The following is a 16,392-nucleotide window of genomic DNA, read 5'->3' as shown; positions in this document are numbered from 1 at the left end:
TTATGCATTGCATGAGCAAAGTAGAGAGAATGCTGAAAGCGGGTGTAATAAAGCAACCAAACACAAACCTTTGTAATCCTAGGCTACCCTGTTCCAGGAATAAGCAATTCCAGTTGCTGGCTTTCTCTGAAAGCTGAGGCTGGAAATAGACAAGAGGCAACCAAGGTTATCCTCTCTACAGGGTGCCCCCTTGACCAGGGTGCTCCCTTGGAAAGAAGCAGGGACAGAAGTGAAGTGTCAGCGATCGGGATGGGACTATGATTAGCATCTTTACGAAGAGAGAAGGTAGGCACTGGTGGAGGGCCCAGCTAGATGTGATGCTAAATGTGTGCTTGCATGTGATAGTGGTTGGTCTGCAAACACACACACTCTCTCACACACACACTTGCCAGTGCAGATACAGTGGTAGCTTGGGTTATAGAAGCTTCAGGTTACAGACTCTGCTAACCCAGAAATAGTACCTCGAGTTAAGAACTTTGCTTCAGGATGAGAACAGCAGCAGGAGGCCCCATTAGCTAAAGTGGTACCTCAGGTTAAGAACGGTTTCCGGTTAAGAACAGACCTCCAGAACGAATTACAGTGGTGCCTCGCAAGACGAAAATAATTCGTTCCGCGAGTCTTTTCGTCTTGCGATGTTTTTCGTCTTGCGAAGCACGGTCCGTCGCAACTGCGCCTCTTCAAGCAGCTTTAAAAAAAAAGAGCAAGACGTTTTCGTCTTGCAAAGCAAGCCCATAGGGAAATTCGTCTAGCGAAGCAACGCAAAACCGAAAAACCCTTTCGTCTAGCGACTTTTTCGTCTTGCGAGGCATTCGTCTTGCGGGGCACCACTGTAAGTTCTTAACCTGAGGTACCACTTTATCAGGGTGGAGGGTTTGTGCATGCCCATTTGATATTGTTTTAGGGGGTCACCACTCATTTATGAAGACTGTGCAAACACAACAGTTCTGACTGGAGAAAATTACTGCAGATATTGAAGGACACAGCGCCCCAGTCATGGGGATATAGGATATGAAATACACCAACCTTCATTTTGAGCTGCAGAGACATAAAAGCTTTGGTTGTATTTTAAGTTTTCAGACTGAACAGTGTTTCAAACTTTTGAACAGTAGTTAAGTCACTTATGCATTCACTGTGTTCCTGTTTTGCAAAACCATCCACTGCTCCCACCACCAATGGTCACCAGGCAGGAGTCCTGCTGTAGGAAGGGAAGGAAGAGAAGGGCTGAAGGCTGAACCACTCTGTCAGTGCAGCTAAGAAACTGGCAATGTTTGGCTCCTTCTGTCCTTGAACTTTTCTGAGTCCATCGGAATAACTTATTTTAATCATGCACCTGTACCTGATTATTTCCATCTCTCTCCCAGTGCCTTTCCCTTGCGTCTCATCTTTTTAGATCGTAAGCCCTAAGGGCAGGCACTTTCTTATGATAATCCACATGGCCAAGTTTTGTGCCCACAGTGAGGAATGAGTCCTTGCTGTAGCAAGTGGAATCTACAGTCACATCAGGGACTCACACAGAAACACAGTGTGGACTTAACTGAGGCAAGTAATTCTCATGCACATCCAATTAGGGCTGCCATATGTCCGGAATTTCCTAGACACATACGGCATTCACCCGTCAAAAATAGTGTCCAGGTTGAATTTCCAAAAACCAGGTAAAATATCCAGAAAAACCCAGGCGTATGAAGGAAGTGGTGCATTTTTGGACAAATTTCCTTAAAAAATAGCTCAAAAAGTACAACTTTGGCAAAAGAAAAAAAAGGTCAACTTTGCTTCCCTCTCCACCCCCCCCCCCAAAAAAAAGCTGAACAACTTTTATTTCCGGATTTTCACGTTTTGAAACAACGGAGCGGGACAGTGCAGACTGTGGTCGAAGCGCTCCTGGTTTGCAGCCTTGGAACTGCTTGTCTCGCAGTGGGCGGAGACTTCGCTTTTCACCGCGAAAAGGGGTAAGAAGAGCGGTCAATCTCTCGATTTGTCCCTTCTCGCTTGCCGTCGCCTTTTAGGTATCTTAGAAATGACTTGTGCTTTCCCTTCTGCGCGAGTATTCGGCTTTTAGTGGGTTTGATACGCCGCAGAAGCACGTTCGCATTTAATGCTGACCGTTATATATTAGCAATAATTAAGGGATACCCAATCACAGTCCCGAGAGTATTGCGCTTGCGCAGTTGAGCCGTCGAGGGCACAATTCTGGGCACCGAGGAAGGTTCAGAGCCGCTCATGCGCAGTGAGACCAACAGTCTGTCACGCCCAAGGTCCGGATCGGCGCCTGCGCACTCGAGAGGCCCGCGGGCCTGAATTGCAGCGACCGCGCGGGCGGCTCTCCTCCCTTTGGCTGGGCCGGACGCGCGCGCCTGCGCAGTTCAGCAGCCGGCTGCGAGCTGAGGAGATGGGAGCGGCGGCGGCCGAGGCGGACCGGACCCTCTTCGTGGGGAACCTCGACCCCAAAGTCACCGAGGAGCTGCTCTTCGAGCTCTTCCACCAGGTAACGGGGCGGGCAGGCCACCTTGACTCGGCCTCGGAGAGGGGCCGGGGCTCAGAGCGGCCTACTTCGCAGGGGGCGCCGGCCTTGTTGTATGTGTGGGGAGGGGGGGCGTTTCCCTTTGCCTGCGTTTTAATGCGCCGGCCCTCTGCACATGCCCAGGAGCTATAGAAGAGCGCGGGCTGCCCTGAAAGAAGACTGGCATCTCTTTGGTGTCGCTGCGAGCGAAATCGGATCTGGGAAGGGAGACGGGGAGGCATTGGCTTTGTTTGGGTTTCGCCTGCCTCGCTTTCCTTTACCTTTGAACGGGTTTCCGTTTCGCTTGGCTTCGTTCAGAAGCCCTTGCAAGGCGAAAAGCCCCTCGGGGTGCTCCCCTTCCCTCCGTTTCCCTCTTAAAACAAGGCAAGGTGCGAATTCTTCTAAAGGTAAAACGCTGGCGGCAAACAGGTCTGATCGTTAGCTGTTTTCCTGCCCGAAAAATGGGAACTTCGGGGTGGATGGGTGAGATCGGCAAGATTTAAAAATAAGTATCAGAATATTAAAACAACAAAAACAAGCAGCTTGCAGAATTGACAACAAAAGCACCAAAATGAACAGAAATGCGGTTTTGATCTGGGCGCCCTGGGTTGTCAGAAGAGGGCAACTTCAGTGGTAATCCAGGAGGTGCATAAACAGGAAAGGTAGACTGGGGATGGTTTAGCTCTATATTTCATTTTTTTTTCATAAATTTTTTATTGGTTTTACAGAATTTTTATAAGACAAACAAACACTTAAAAAACAAACATACACGCATAATTCCATAACATATTTTCATAAACCTCTTTTCTTGGACTTCCCCATACCTCCCCTTTCTGCATCCCAATATCGAAACTTTTATGGCAACTTCCAATTATTACTTTCCAATCTCTATCCTCTTAATCCTCTCTGTGATCTGATCTTATATCCCTGTATCCCTTTGTTTCTAAAACCACAACACTTTAACATTCATTAAGTTTATAATAGTCTTTAAGGTAACTTTTAAATTTTTTCCATTCTTCTTCCACCGTCTCTTTTCGTTGATCACGGATTCTGCCTGTCATCTCGGCCAGTGTCATATAGTCCATCACTTTCATCTGCCATTCTTCCAGAGTAGGTAGATCTTGTGTCTTCCAATACTTTGCGATGAGTATTCTTGCTGCTGTTGTAGCATACATAAAGAAAGTTCTATCCTTCTTTGGCACCAGTTGGCCGACCATGCCCAAGAGAAAGGCCTCTGGATTTTTAGGAAAAGTACACTTAAGTACCTTTTTCATTTCATTGTAGATCATTTCCCAGAAAGCCTTAATCTTCGGGCACGTCCACCAAAGGTGATAGAAGGTACCTTCAGTCTCTTTACATTTCCAACACTTGTTATCGGGCAAATGATAAATTTTTGCCAGCTTGACTGGGGTCATGTACCACCTGTACACCATTTTCAAAATGTTTTCCTTTAAGGCATTACATGCCGTAAATTTGATACCGGTGTTCCATAACCATTCCCAGTCATCTGACATGATGTTGTGACCGACATCCTGTGCCCACTTAATCATAGCTGATTTGACTGTTTCATCCTGTGTGTTCCATTTCAGCAACAAGTTGTACATTCTAGATAAGTTCTTAGTACTGGGTTCTAACAATTCAGTTTCTAATTTTGATTTTTCCACCTGGAAACCAATTTTCCTGTCCTGTTTAAAAAACTCCATTATTTGGTGATATTGAAACCAATTTTGTACTTTATGTTTCAATTTCTCATGACTTTGTAATTTAAAGTTATCTCCATCCTGTTCCAAAATTTCCCAATACTTCGGCCATCCGACCTCCATATTGAGTTTCTTCACTGCCTTGGCCTCCACTGGTGACACCCATCTAGGGGTTTTACTTTCCAACAAATCTTTATATCTTATCCAAACATTGAACAATGCTTTTCTAACAATGTGATTTTTGAAGGTGCTATTGACTTTGTCATAACATAAATATGCATGCCAACCAAAAGCATTGTTGAAACCTTCCAGATCCAAAATGTCCGTGTTCTCGAGGAGCATCCATTCTTTCAGCCAGCAAAAAGCTGCTGCCTCATAATACAATTTTAAGTCCGGCAGGGCAAACCCCCCTCTTTCTTTAGCGTCTGTCAATATTTTAAATTTAATTCTGGGCTTTTTGCCCTGCCAGACAAATTTCGATATATCTTTCTGCCACCTCTTGAAACATTCCATCTTATCGAGAATCTGCAAGGTCTGAAACAAAAATAGCATTCTAGGCAATACATTCATTTTAATCACTGCGATTCGGCCTAGCATTGACAATTTCAAATTTGACCATATTTCTAAATCTTTTTTAATTTCTAACCAACATTTTTCATAGTTATCCTTATACAAATTCACATTTTTTGATGTCAAGTAAACCCCTAGGTATTTCACCTTCTTAACCACTGTCAACCCTGTCTCCTCATGAAATTTCTCCTTTTCCATATCTGTTAAATTTTTCGCTAAAACTTTGGTTTTTTGCTTATTCAGTTTAAATCCAGCTACCTGGCCAAACTGTAGTATTGTTTCTAAAACCTTTTTCGTACTAGTGTTTGGCTCTTGCAAAGTCAATACTAGGTCATCTGCAAATGCTCTTAACTTATAATGTTTAGCTCCGACCTGCACACCTTTAATCTGTTGGTCATCCCTTATCATATTCAGCAATACCTCCAGAACTGAGATAAAAAGTAGTGGGGAAATTGGGCACCCCTGTCGAGTTCCTTTTTCTATCTTAAGTTCCTCAGTCACTACATTGTTCACAATCAGTTTAGCTCTTTGTTCAGAATATATTGCAGCCATACCATTCTCAAAACCTTGACCTACCCCCATCCCATGAAGATTCTTTATCATAAAACTCCAAGAGATATTGTCAAAGGCTTTCTCTGCATCCACAAAAATCAATACTGCTTTGGTGTTTATATTCACCTCTAGCTTTTCCAAAATGTCTATTACATTCCTTACATTGTCTGCCAGGTGTCTTTTGGGGAGAAAGCCTGCTTGGTCCTTATGTATCTTCTCCATCAAAACTCTTTTAAATCTTTTTGCCAAAATGTCTGCAAAAATTTTGTAATCCACATTGAGTAGTGATATTGGGCGGTAGTTTTTAAGTTGAGTCTTTTCAGTCTCTGACTTTGGTATGAGTGAAATATATGCTTCTTTCCACGACTCCGGAGCCCTTTTTCCCTCAAGAATCTCGTTGCAGACTTCCTTTAGTGGTTGAATCAACCATTCCTTCAGTGATTTGTAGTATCTAGAAGTCAAACCATCTGGTCCTGGAGATTTGCCCAGTTGCATATTCTGAATGGCAGCCTCTATCTCTTGTTCTGATATTCTCTGGTTCAGATCCATCTTACTTTGCTGAGAGATTTTTTGTAATCCATATTTATCAAGGAATTTATCTATGTCTTCTTCATTTTGTGGACCTTGAGTATAAAGCTTTTTAAAATAGCTCAAAAAGCAATTTCTAATTTCATTAGGTCTTGAAATATTCTTTCCATCCACTTCTAGGCTTGTAACTGTATTTAGTTTCTGCCTTTTCTTCAATTGCCATGCCAGAAGTTTCCCACATTTATTTGCTGATTCAAATGTCTTTTGTTTCATTTGCTTTATCTTCCATTCCATCTCTTGATTCGTCAGTTCCATATATTGTGTTTGGTGTAACTTAATCTCTCTTAAAATCTCCTGGGAGTTTGGTTTCATTCTTAGTTTTTTCTCTCCTTCCTTTATCTTTTCCAAAATCTTTTCTTTTTTCTCATTTTGTTTTTTCCTCTTTATTGAATTTTGTTGAATCAAGAAACCTCTCATCACCGCTTTGCTTGCGTCCCAGATCACTCTTTTCTCCACATCGGCCCCCAAATTTATTTCAAAGTAGTCTTTTAATGTTTTTTGGGCCTTCATGTGGATCTCCTTATCTCGAAAGAGGGTGTCATTCATTCTCCATCTAAATTGACCAGCTACAGTAAGCTTCATCTCCATCCTCACGGCGTTATGGTCGGAGCAAGTTTTTGGGCAGATTTCCACCTTCTTAATCTTTGGAGCCATACCACTAGTAATCCAGATTTGGTCAATTCTGGTCCAGGTCATCATCGCTTGAGAGAAAAAGGTTCCCTCTCTCTCCAGAGGGTTCCTTGTTCTCCATATATCTATCAGGTCCATATTTGGTTTAGCTCTATATTTCAAGGGAAGCATAATGTTTCAGGAACTGGAAATTCGTCCTATAGCACCACCGTGGATGTACCAGTCCTGAAAACTGATTTAGTTTTGGGGATGTCTCATCCCCTGAGCAAAATGCCAAGGGTGGTGGTCTTGAGGGGGAGAAAGAAATGGGGAATGTGTTGTAATAATGGGTTGCCTCTGTCATGTTTGCCCAGGCTGTCTAAGGGTACTTAAGGTTACAACCAGGAGGCAAAATGTGTAGATTGTGAGCAACTCTGCCTTGAAACAGTCATAGAGCTGACCTGAGGAGAAGCTATCCTAGACCTAATTCTAAGAGGTAGTGGATCCCTTGTTTCAAGATGCAAGTTAATAATGGATCTGTAGAAAGACATTGTGAGGCTGACTTGAAAGGAATGCTTCAATGCTCCTTGCTTACGTAAAATCAGCATGGCTGAAAGGTGAATGAGTTTTCCTCTGCTTTTTGGGGTGCATGCTTATGAGTGGAAGGAGGTTCACAGTGCATGTTAACTTTCTGTTCCATGCTGGCATGTGGCTGAATCCATTACTTTTGGTTTCTTCCCTGGAGAATATTGAGTACCAACCAAAGTCTTTATTTTTGTTTCATTTACATTTCTCTTCTGCAATTCTTCCATCATGGAACCCAAGTTGGTGTCCCTGTGGCCATCTTGTACACCCACCCAGACCTGATGGCTCTGGATTCACATGGGGGCATGTACTTTTCTATCTTCATAGCACCTACCTGAAGTGATGCCTAGAGACCAGCAGTAAACTGATCATTACCTAGTTTGAACCACCTTCACCTGCCTGGTGAATCTAGAACTATGTCCTACTCTGCAGTCCTTTGGAGAGTAAAAATGTAAAATGCCAACTATTAAGAAAGTTGTTTTAGAACCTGCCTGACAATACATATATTTCATTTAATTGGTAACACCCTACACTGTACTTGAATGCAAATACAGGTTTACCTTAGAATGCAGATGCATGCAACTAAATAACCTTCAAGGGAAAGTTGCTCCATTTTTTAATTTTAATGTTTTGTTTTGTTTTTTGGTTTGCAGGCAGGTCCAGTCATTAAAGTAAAGATTCCGAAGGACAGGGATGGGAAACCAAAGCAGTTTGCATTTGTGAATTTCAAACATGAAGAATCTGTCCCCTATGGCATGGATCTACTTAATGGGATCAAACTTTTTGGGAGACCTCTCAAAATTCAGTTTCGATCAGGTATCCACAAAACCGTTAAAACAGCCTAGGTCATCTAGGCAAAATTGAAGGGGGTTCATATTCCTTTTATGCTTAAAATTCTGATGTGTAAAACTTTTTATTCTGGGTGCATTTTTTGTGTTGAATTATATATCAGATTAAAATTTCACTGAGCCTGTAAACCACTCTTGTGTTCATAGTGTTGCTGCATATTTGTATGCTATCTTGAGGAGCCAACTCATTTGAAGGGGGCTTTCTGTCAGTTTTTGGAAGACAATCTGTTAGAATCTTTTTTAAAAGGAACTTTAAAAGATGTTGAAATGCACTTCTCAAAAGAGTTTCAGTTGTTTGGGGACAAACCATCTGTTTTTAGAAGGGATGTCCTACTCTAGCTTTGTATAATCTTTAGCCTTCCATATGTTGCTGAACTGCAAATCCCATCCTCACTGACAATTGGCTATGCTAGCTGGGGCTGATGGGAGTTGTAGTTTAACAATATCCGGAGGGCCACACATTCTACACATCTGCTGTACCCTTTTCAGTTGAGAACAGATCTGTGTGTATTCTGAGCTCCTATGATCACAGAGGAATGCACTTTGCTCGTGTCTAGAAGCATTATTTTATCAATTCAGATTATTTCTGAAATGAGCCCCGGCACTCAAGCTGGTTCTAGAGTGGAGCCTTGGAATTGCTTTAAAAAAAAAATTAATAAAGGAAATGAAAACAGTATTTGGTGCTTATTTGGACTGTTTGAAGTAGTGTCCAAAGTTTTTCACTTTAGGAAAGCTGAGTTTCATCTGCAGTTAACTTAAGTTTAGTGTCCTTAGCATTGCATCTTGATTGCATCTTCACCACTGGGTATTCCAGTAGGTTGCAACACTTGTTTTGGAAATCTGTTTGTATGTCTTAATGGTTCTCTAGTGTGATACTCCAGAGCCCATTAAGTAATGTGCCATGTTTTCAATCTGTTAGCATCTTGCGTCGGCTTAACCTTTCTCAATGTAAATGACTTGTTTTAGTTACACTTCAAACACGTCCTTTTACCTTTAGGGAGCAGTCATGCATCTCAAGATAACAATTCACCTTATTCTCAACCTGGATATGCTAATGGAAGCCCCTCCAGTATACAACAACTGCCAACAACAACTGCCAGTAGCAGGTAAGTTCTTAATGTTAAGCCAGACTTCCCCCAACCTGGTGTCGTCCAAATATTTTGGACTACAACCCTGAGTCTGAAAGATCTCAAGGGCACCAGTTTTAGGAAGCCTGTGGTAAATCATTTAAGTACATTTAGAATTGCAGCTTATTAGGGAGTGAACCCCATTGAACTTGGTGGGACTTGCTTCTGATTAATTGTGCGTACGATTGTGTTATTAGCATTCATTACCATATGGTAAATTCTGTGACTGCTTTCCAAAGTGGGCATAATACAATAGCCTATGTCTGAGCTTCCCTTTCTACCTTTATGTTTATTATTTGTCTTTAAGTGGGAAAGAATAATATGAACTGAATTCTAGCACTGAGAAAAGATATTACTATTATTAGCTTTTCTTTCTAGAGCAACTACAAAAATCAAATGGTATTGAGAACTTTGATGTGGCACATCAGGAATTTTGTTTCTAAAGCAACAGATGGACAAGCAAATTAGTTTCCATTAGGGAAAGCTGTGAGTCTTTTCAGAATTTTCTAAATTGAGATGCAGAGTAGATTAAAGAAGCTGTTACTAGAAACCTCCTGAGGCTTGCGATCCGTGTTTCTGTATTGCTTTGACAAGTGTGTCAGTTATAAAAATGAAGATGAACTGAAAACAGATTGCTCAGTTATACTCTGCTTAGAAAAATATATATTCAATAACAGTTTACGATGATGGATCAAAGGAAAACTGTATGATGTAGTGGTTAGATTAGAAGTGTTCTGCTGCAACCAGGGAGACCCAGGTTCAAATCTCCCACTCAGTCACAAACTGGGTGACCTTGAGCCAATCACAATCTCTGCCATTCAGCCTAGCTTATTTCACAACCTTGTTTTGAGGCTAGGAGAACAAATAACTGTCTATGTCTATGAGAATGAGTAGGATAGAAATATAGCTATAATCATAAAGCTGCTAATGCCAGTGTTTACCTGGTACTTTGCTTCCTGGTTATTTTCATGATACAGTGGTGCCTCGCAAGACGAAATTAATTCGTTCTGCAAGTCTCTTCGTCTTGCGGTTTTTTCGTCTTGCGATGCACGGTTTCCCATAGGAATGCATTGAAATTCAATTAATGCGTTCCTAGGGAAACCGCCTTCAGACCAGGTCCGGGGACAGTCTGTCCCCGGACCTCTTCTGAAGGCTGGGGGGGGGGGGGACAAGGGCTTTTCTTCCCACCCCCAGCATTTTAAAAAACCCTGGGACAGCGGAGGACTTCTCCGCTGTCCGGGCGATCTTAAAATGCTGGCGGGCGGCATTTTAAAATCGCCCCGGACAGCGGAGGACTTCTCCGCTGTCCGGGGCGATTTAAAAGCCCCTGGGAAGGCAGGCAGGGGGGACAAAGACTTTTGCCCCCCGCCAGCCTTCAGAAGAGGTCCTGGACCTCTTCTGAAGGCGGGCGGGGGGCAAAAGTCTTTGCTCCCCCCCGCCTGCCTTCAAAAGGTGTCCCCGCGGCGGCGGGAGGTGTCCCCTGCCCCCCGCCCGGCTTCGGAGCACCGGGAGAAGCGATCTCCCCGCAGCCCCTTGCTGCAAAAGACGTCCGGGGGCAGCGGGGAAGAAGCGCTTCGCTTCCCGCTGCCCCCGGACCTCTTTTGAAGCAAGGGGCTGCGGGGAGATAGCGATCTCCCTGCAGCCCCTTGCTGCAAAAGACGTCCAGGGGAAGCGGGGAAGAAACGCTTCGCTTCCCGCTGCCCCCGGACCTCTTTTGAAGCAAGGGGCTGCGGGGAGATAGCGATCTCCCTGCAGCCCCTTGCTGCAAAAGACGTCCGGGGGAAGCGGGGAAGAAGTGCTTCGCTTCCCGCTGCCCCCGGACCTCTTTTGAAGCAAGGGGCTGCGGGGAGATAGCGATCTCCCTGCAGCCCCTTGCTGCAAAAGACGTCCGGGGGAAGCGGGGAAGAAGCGCTTCGCTTCCCGCTGCCCCCGGACCTCTTTTGAAGCAAGGGGCTGCAGGGAGATCGCTATCTCCCTGCAGCCCCTTGCTTCAAAAGAGAAGACCCGCTGTCCCCGGGGCAAGCTTCGTTTTGCGAAGCAAGCCCATAGGGAAATTCGTCTTGCGAGGCAACTCGAAAACGAAAAAACCTTTCGTTTTGCGAGTTTTTCGTCTCGCGAGGCGTTCGTTTTGCGGGGTACCACTGTACCTGTTTTTCCCCACCCCTGGGAAAACCATTCACAAACACCTATAGTAGAATCATAGAATTGGACGGGACCCTGAGGGTCATCTAGTCCAACCCCCTGCAATGTAGGAATCTCATCCAAAACATCCATGGCAGATGGCCATCCAACCTCTGCTTAGAAACCTCCAGTGAAGAAGAGTCTACCACCTTATGAGGGAGTCCTTTCCACTGTTGAAGAGCTCCAACCATCAGAAAGTTTAGTGACAGAATCACAGAATTGTGATTCTGGTTTGGCTCCTACCCTCCAGAGCAGGAGAAAACAAGTGTGCTCCATGTGACAGCCTTTCAGATATTTGAAGACGGCTATCCTATCTCTTCACTGTCTCCTCTTTTCAGGCTAAACATACCCAAAGCCCTCCATAAGGCTTGGTTTCCAGACCCTTGATCATCAGCATAACTTTCTTCAATTGAATACTGTTGACTGTGATTACTGTTAGTGCAGAATTCCATGATCTGAGACTTCTTCTGGGCAATTGACTTCTGGTTTTCACTTAGCAGGTATGAGAGGAATGTGGATAACATCTCAACAGAGTCGCCAACTGTGCAGAGGTCCTTCTCATCCCCAGATAACCTCCAGAGACAAGCGGTGGTGAGAGTTCTTTGTTTGGCTGCTAACAGGAAATAGGCAGGAAAGGGTTTGCAAATGAGTGGAGCGGTGCATGCCTCAGACAAAAAAGCTGAGTGGTTAACAATAACAACACTTTGAATTCCACTCAGAAAAGTACTGGAAGCCAATGTAGATCTGGAGTTATATTGTTCCTGTGGCTGTTCTCATTCACCAGACTGGCAGCCACACACTGTGGCTGTCTAGATGTTGCTGGACTACACCTCTCAACCTGAGAGATGTTCTTAGAACCAGCCTTGTTCTTTCTAATGTAAACAGTTTTAACTGATTTGTATTTTTACACGGCCACTCTGGGACCTTATGGTGAAGGGCAAGTAAGGAATTGAACAAATCATCATCATCACCCCTGACTATTGGTATTGGCCATGCCTCTTCTTAACAGAAGTGCTTTCTGTTTCCAGATGAATAATATGTGGCAGCAGTCGCAGTACAGTGGCAGGCACAACTCCTTGCACCCAGAGCCATCCGGATTTGCTTCGCCAGGGCACCACCCGAGTTACTCATTCACCCAGTCGTCAGCTTCATCCATGCAGTGGCGCTCAGAGACAAGTGCAGCCCAGCGCAAGAACAGAGTGAGCTCCCATCCGTATCCTACTGAAAGCAGGCATTATAGCAGCCGGGAACCTCAGCGCCCCAGCGACTATGGCTCAGAGCATCATTTCAGGGGCATTCGGGAGGAATATGGTCACGATGACAGGCACTATGGAGGCTGGAGTCACGATTACGATAACCGGAGGGAGAACTACCGAGATGGCAAATGGCGCCCCTCCCGCCACTAGCAAGTATTCAGAGCAGATTTTGCATACCTTTCCTTGGCGAAATGGAGTGGCTCTTTCCTTTTTAAGAAATCGTTTTTTTACAGAGAGCTTGCAACGAGTAACTGCACGAGTTGCTTTTTAAAAATTGTTTTATAAAAATCACCTGCAGTATGTATTTCGTGAGAAGTGGCTTCGTTTCAATTGTATTAACTTTCTCTCAGGGTTTAGGAAAAAAAAGAGAAGGTGCCACGCTTTTAAACAAGCAAAAGAGAAATCAATGTAGTTAATTTTGTAAGGGGGGAAAAAAGGTGCCGCTTTGGTTGTATTTTAAAATTAACATTGGTATTTTTGTAGAGTGTTAATGAGAAATGAAGAGAGCCCCTGAGGTGGTTCTGGTAGTAAGTAATCCCACAGAAAAAATGAATGCCGCAGAGTAGAAGGCTCAATGGCACATGGAAATATTGGTAACAGTGTTTTTCTACTGGAATAAATGTTGCTTTTAAATACTTGTATTAAGAAAACATGCAGCCTGTTCAGATATTCAGAGTGAAACAAATTTGCTGGATGACTTGATGATTTGTATTGAATGGTGTGTTAATTTTTCCAGCTGCTTTCATTGAGAGTCCTTTGATTTTTATATTACAAGCAAGAGAGCCCACAGTATCGTAAAAAGACTTTCCCAACAATTTAAGCGATTAAAGCCTCTCAGGAAATCATTGCATGCCTCTGTCCATTCCCTTTCTATAGTTGACATAATTTTTAAAAACCTCATTGAATAGAAAGTTTAGACATTACAATTGATATTTAATACAAAGGAGAAATGAAGGTAAGTATTTATGAACTTCTTGTCCATGGGCGTCGTCTGGCCAAGTGCTTTATTTCATCCAGCCTGCAGCATTGGTTCATCTTTAAAATTAAATTAAATAAAGTCAGTGTTTTGGAGGAGGGGCCATTGGCCTACAGTGTTTGGCTGGTCTTGCCCAGAAGTGCAGCTGCTAGCCTCCACTTGCAAGTACAGCTAAATTTGGAATAAAAAGGTAAAGGTACCCCTGCCCGTTACGGGCTAGTCTTGACAGACTCTGGGGTTTGTGCACCCATCTCACTCTATAGGCCGTGGGCCAGCGCTGTCCGGAGACACTTCCGGGTCACGTGGCCAGCGTGACAAAGCTGCATCTGGCGAGCCAGCGCAGCACACGGAACGCCGTTTACCTTCCCGCTGGTAAGCGGTACCTATTTATCTACTTGCACCCAGGGGTGCTTTCGAACTGCTAGGTTGGCAGGCGCTGGGACCGAGCAGCGGGAGCGCACCCCGCCGCGGGGATTCGAACCGCCGACCTTTCTATCGGCAAGCCCTAGGCGCTGAGGCTTTTACCCACAGCGCCACCCGCGTCCCAAAATTTGGAATAGCTTTTAACTAATCATAAATCTGAGATGAGCTTTTTCAATAGGGTGGATTTTTTGTGACATCCATCCTTCTGAAGTTTGTGCATTTGAAATGCCATCAATGTCTTTAACTATGATTCCCCCTATACTGAAACATGGTGGGACTTTTGAAATGGGAACTTTTGGTGCCATTTTTAAAAAGATCCTGCAGCTAAATGGTTTCCAGTAGCTTCCGTTTATGTTCACAGTGCTTCCGTTTGAACATTAGTAATCTCTGTAGCAACTGGAGTGCAGCAAGCCTACAACGTGTGCACATTTTACTCGTGCACATTCAGGTTTACGTGCTTGTCAAAAGAAATAATAATAAAAAAGCGGCGGGGAGCAGGCGTCCAGAAAAAAAGACTTTGGTAATCGCACCTGCCTTTGTACCCAATGTCTTTTGACTATACACAATTTTGGCTTTAGGAACAATCCCTGGAACATAACTCCCATGTTAAGTTGCAATGTATAAATGCATTGTCTGGACAGTGTCAAATTGTTTCTTTAAAAAAACAAAACTTGTCTGCTCTGCACAGCAAAGTATTTTATTTTGAAAAGTATTCATACCCTCGTCATTTTCAGCTGCAACAAAATTGACAAGGGGGCAATTGCAGCAGCGGTAAAATGTGGATTACCTTAATTTTTCTGTCACTTCTCTTGAAATACACATACACACACTTTTTCTTTTACTCTAATCCAAATCAATTGTGGTTTCTTGAATCCCTGTTGTTCTTCCGTGCTGTTTGGGTTTATATCGGGGGGGGGGCTAGAGGAGGGAGATGCTTGTGACCCTCTATCTGCATGCCTAAATGGGACATCTTTTAAAAAATATAATATTTTTGTCAAATATACACTAATATAAAAGTATTCATTGTTACCTTTTGGCTTACATATTTATGGCATTGTTGCAAAAACAAGCACCCATCTTAAAAAAAAAAGTTTACATAATTCAGAACTCCCTCAAGCAATACTGTTAATAGTATTTTTAAAAAACGCACTTGGTTAGCTATATTTTTATTTTCTCTAAAATAAATTCTTGTTCTTTCAAAATATTGTGTGCAAGCAAATTTTCCTAAGAACTAAATTTTACAGCTGGTGTTCTCTCTTTACAGGTAGTTGTTATATTTGCATCCAAAAGTGATTTTTTTTGTTTATCTTCTCATTGGAAAGTTTGTATTAGAGAGAGTGGCCTTTGATGCTTTCAGAGTGACTGAATGTGTGAAAATGCCCAGCAAGCTTTTGTATTGACGGGCTCAGCCTGCATCTTAAATAGGACACATTTCTTAAGTTGTTACACCAGATGCTTAGCCATCAGTCTTCACACTGTATTTTTTTAGACAGATTGTACACATGCTGTCCACACATCAGCCATGTGCTGTGCCTCTTCAACCTGCTTTGTATTCACAGAGGTAGTTGTAATCTCCTTTTTTCCCGTTACACCTGGTGCGGGGCAGGGGAATGTATATCAAAGTTGATTGACTAACATTACTAGCATAGGTCAGAGCAAGACATCCAGTGATGTTTCTTGGCAGGAGGACTATTCCATTAAAGCAGAGGGTTTGCTGCCAGTGACTTGTCTGGAGTAAGTGGGGTTCTCTTTCATTCACAAGCAGGCAAAACCTCAAAGATTGCAATCCTAACCATGTAAATGCAGAAGTAAGTTCTATTAAATTGAATCGGGTCTCCTCGCAAGTAAGTGGCGTTAGGATGGCAGCCTCAGGGTTTTAAAAACCAGAAGGCAACCTTGATTTTCCCCCTGTTCCTTGTTATTCCCTAACCCAGCCTTTTGGAACCTGGTGCCATCCAGATACTTTGGACTGCAACTCCCATTAGTCTTGATCAGCACGCCAGGTTACAGATCGCAGCCCAAGTCTATAAATTTTTAAAAATGCATTTTTTAAAAGTGCTTTGTCTCTCTTTTGGTGGGGAGTGGAACATATTATGAGGCCAACTAGGACTTAAAAACAAAAGGAAATCTAGACTTTCTCTGGTTTTCAAGAGGACACAAGGGGGGCGGCTGCAGAGGGTTGTTTCTTATATTGCAATGATAAATGCATGTTCCATCACCATGTCTGCATGTTCCAGTTCTAGCTTTGTATTCTGTGACCCTAACGTGTGTTTGGGTTGGTGCAAACACATTGCATACTGTAACACTCCTAATGTGTAAGGCATTTCGCGTGTGCAGGATGCAAATGCAATGTGTAAAGAAGCTTTGAGGCGCAAAGTTGTCATGTAATGATGTTTCGTTAAATAGCATTGCCATCTTCAAATATAGAATGTAATTTTTCATACCTGCATACTGCTTCTGTGGACAGCCATAATAATGCT

General features: G+C 43.4%; 1 protein-coding gene across 2 annotated transcripts; it reads left to right on the top strand.

Moving 5' to 3' along the window:
• The first annotated feature begins 2,298 nt into the window (after positions 1-2,298).
• Positions 2,299-13,358, top strand: RBM7 (RNA binding motif protein 7). 2 transcript variants are annotated; one of them, XM_081172261.1, is made up of 5 exons: positions 2,299-2,482; positions 7,755-7,917; positions 8,947-9,055; positions 11,758-11,848; positions 12,286-13,358. In XM_081172261.1, the coding sequence occupies exons 1-5, from the start codon at positions 2,387-2,389 to the stop codon at positions 12,661-12,663; spliced, it is 837 nt and encodes a 278-aa protein (XP_081028387.1). In that variant the 5' UTR covers positions 2,299-2,386; the 3' UTR covers positions 12,664-13,358. The 2 variants fall into 2 exon arrangements, with proteins under 2 accessions (XP_081028387.1, XP_081028386.1); XM_081172260.1 differs by having other exon boundaries at positions 11,755-11,848.
• Positions 13,359-16,392: the final 3,034 nt, after the last annotated feature.

The sequence above is a fragment of the Podarcis bocagei genome, assembly GCF_964188305.1.
Source record: "Podarcis bocagei genome assembly, chromosome: 15".
In the NCBI taxonomy this organism is placed as follows: domain Eukaryota; kingdom Metazoa; phylum Chordata; class Lepidosauria; order Squamata; family Lacertidae; genus Podarcis; species Podarcis bocagei.
The sequence above is the reverse complement of the archived record's forward strand: the minus strand, read 5'-3'. Positions and strand labels throughout refer to the sequence as shown.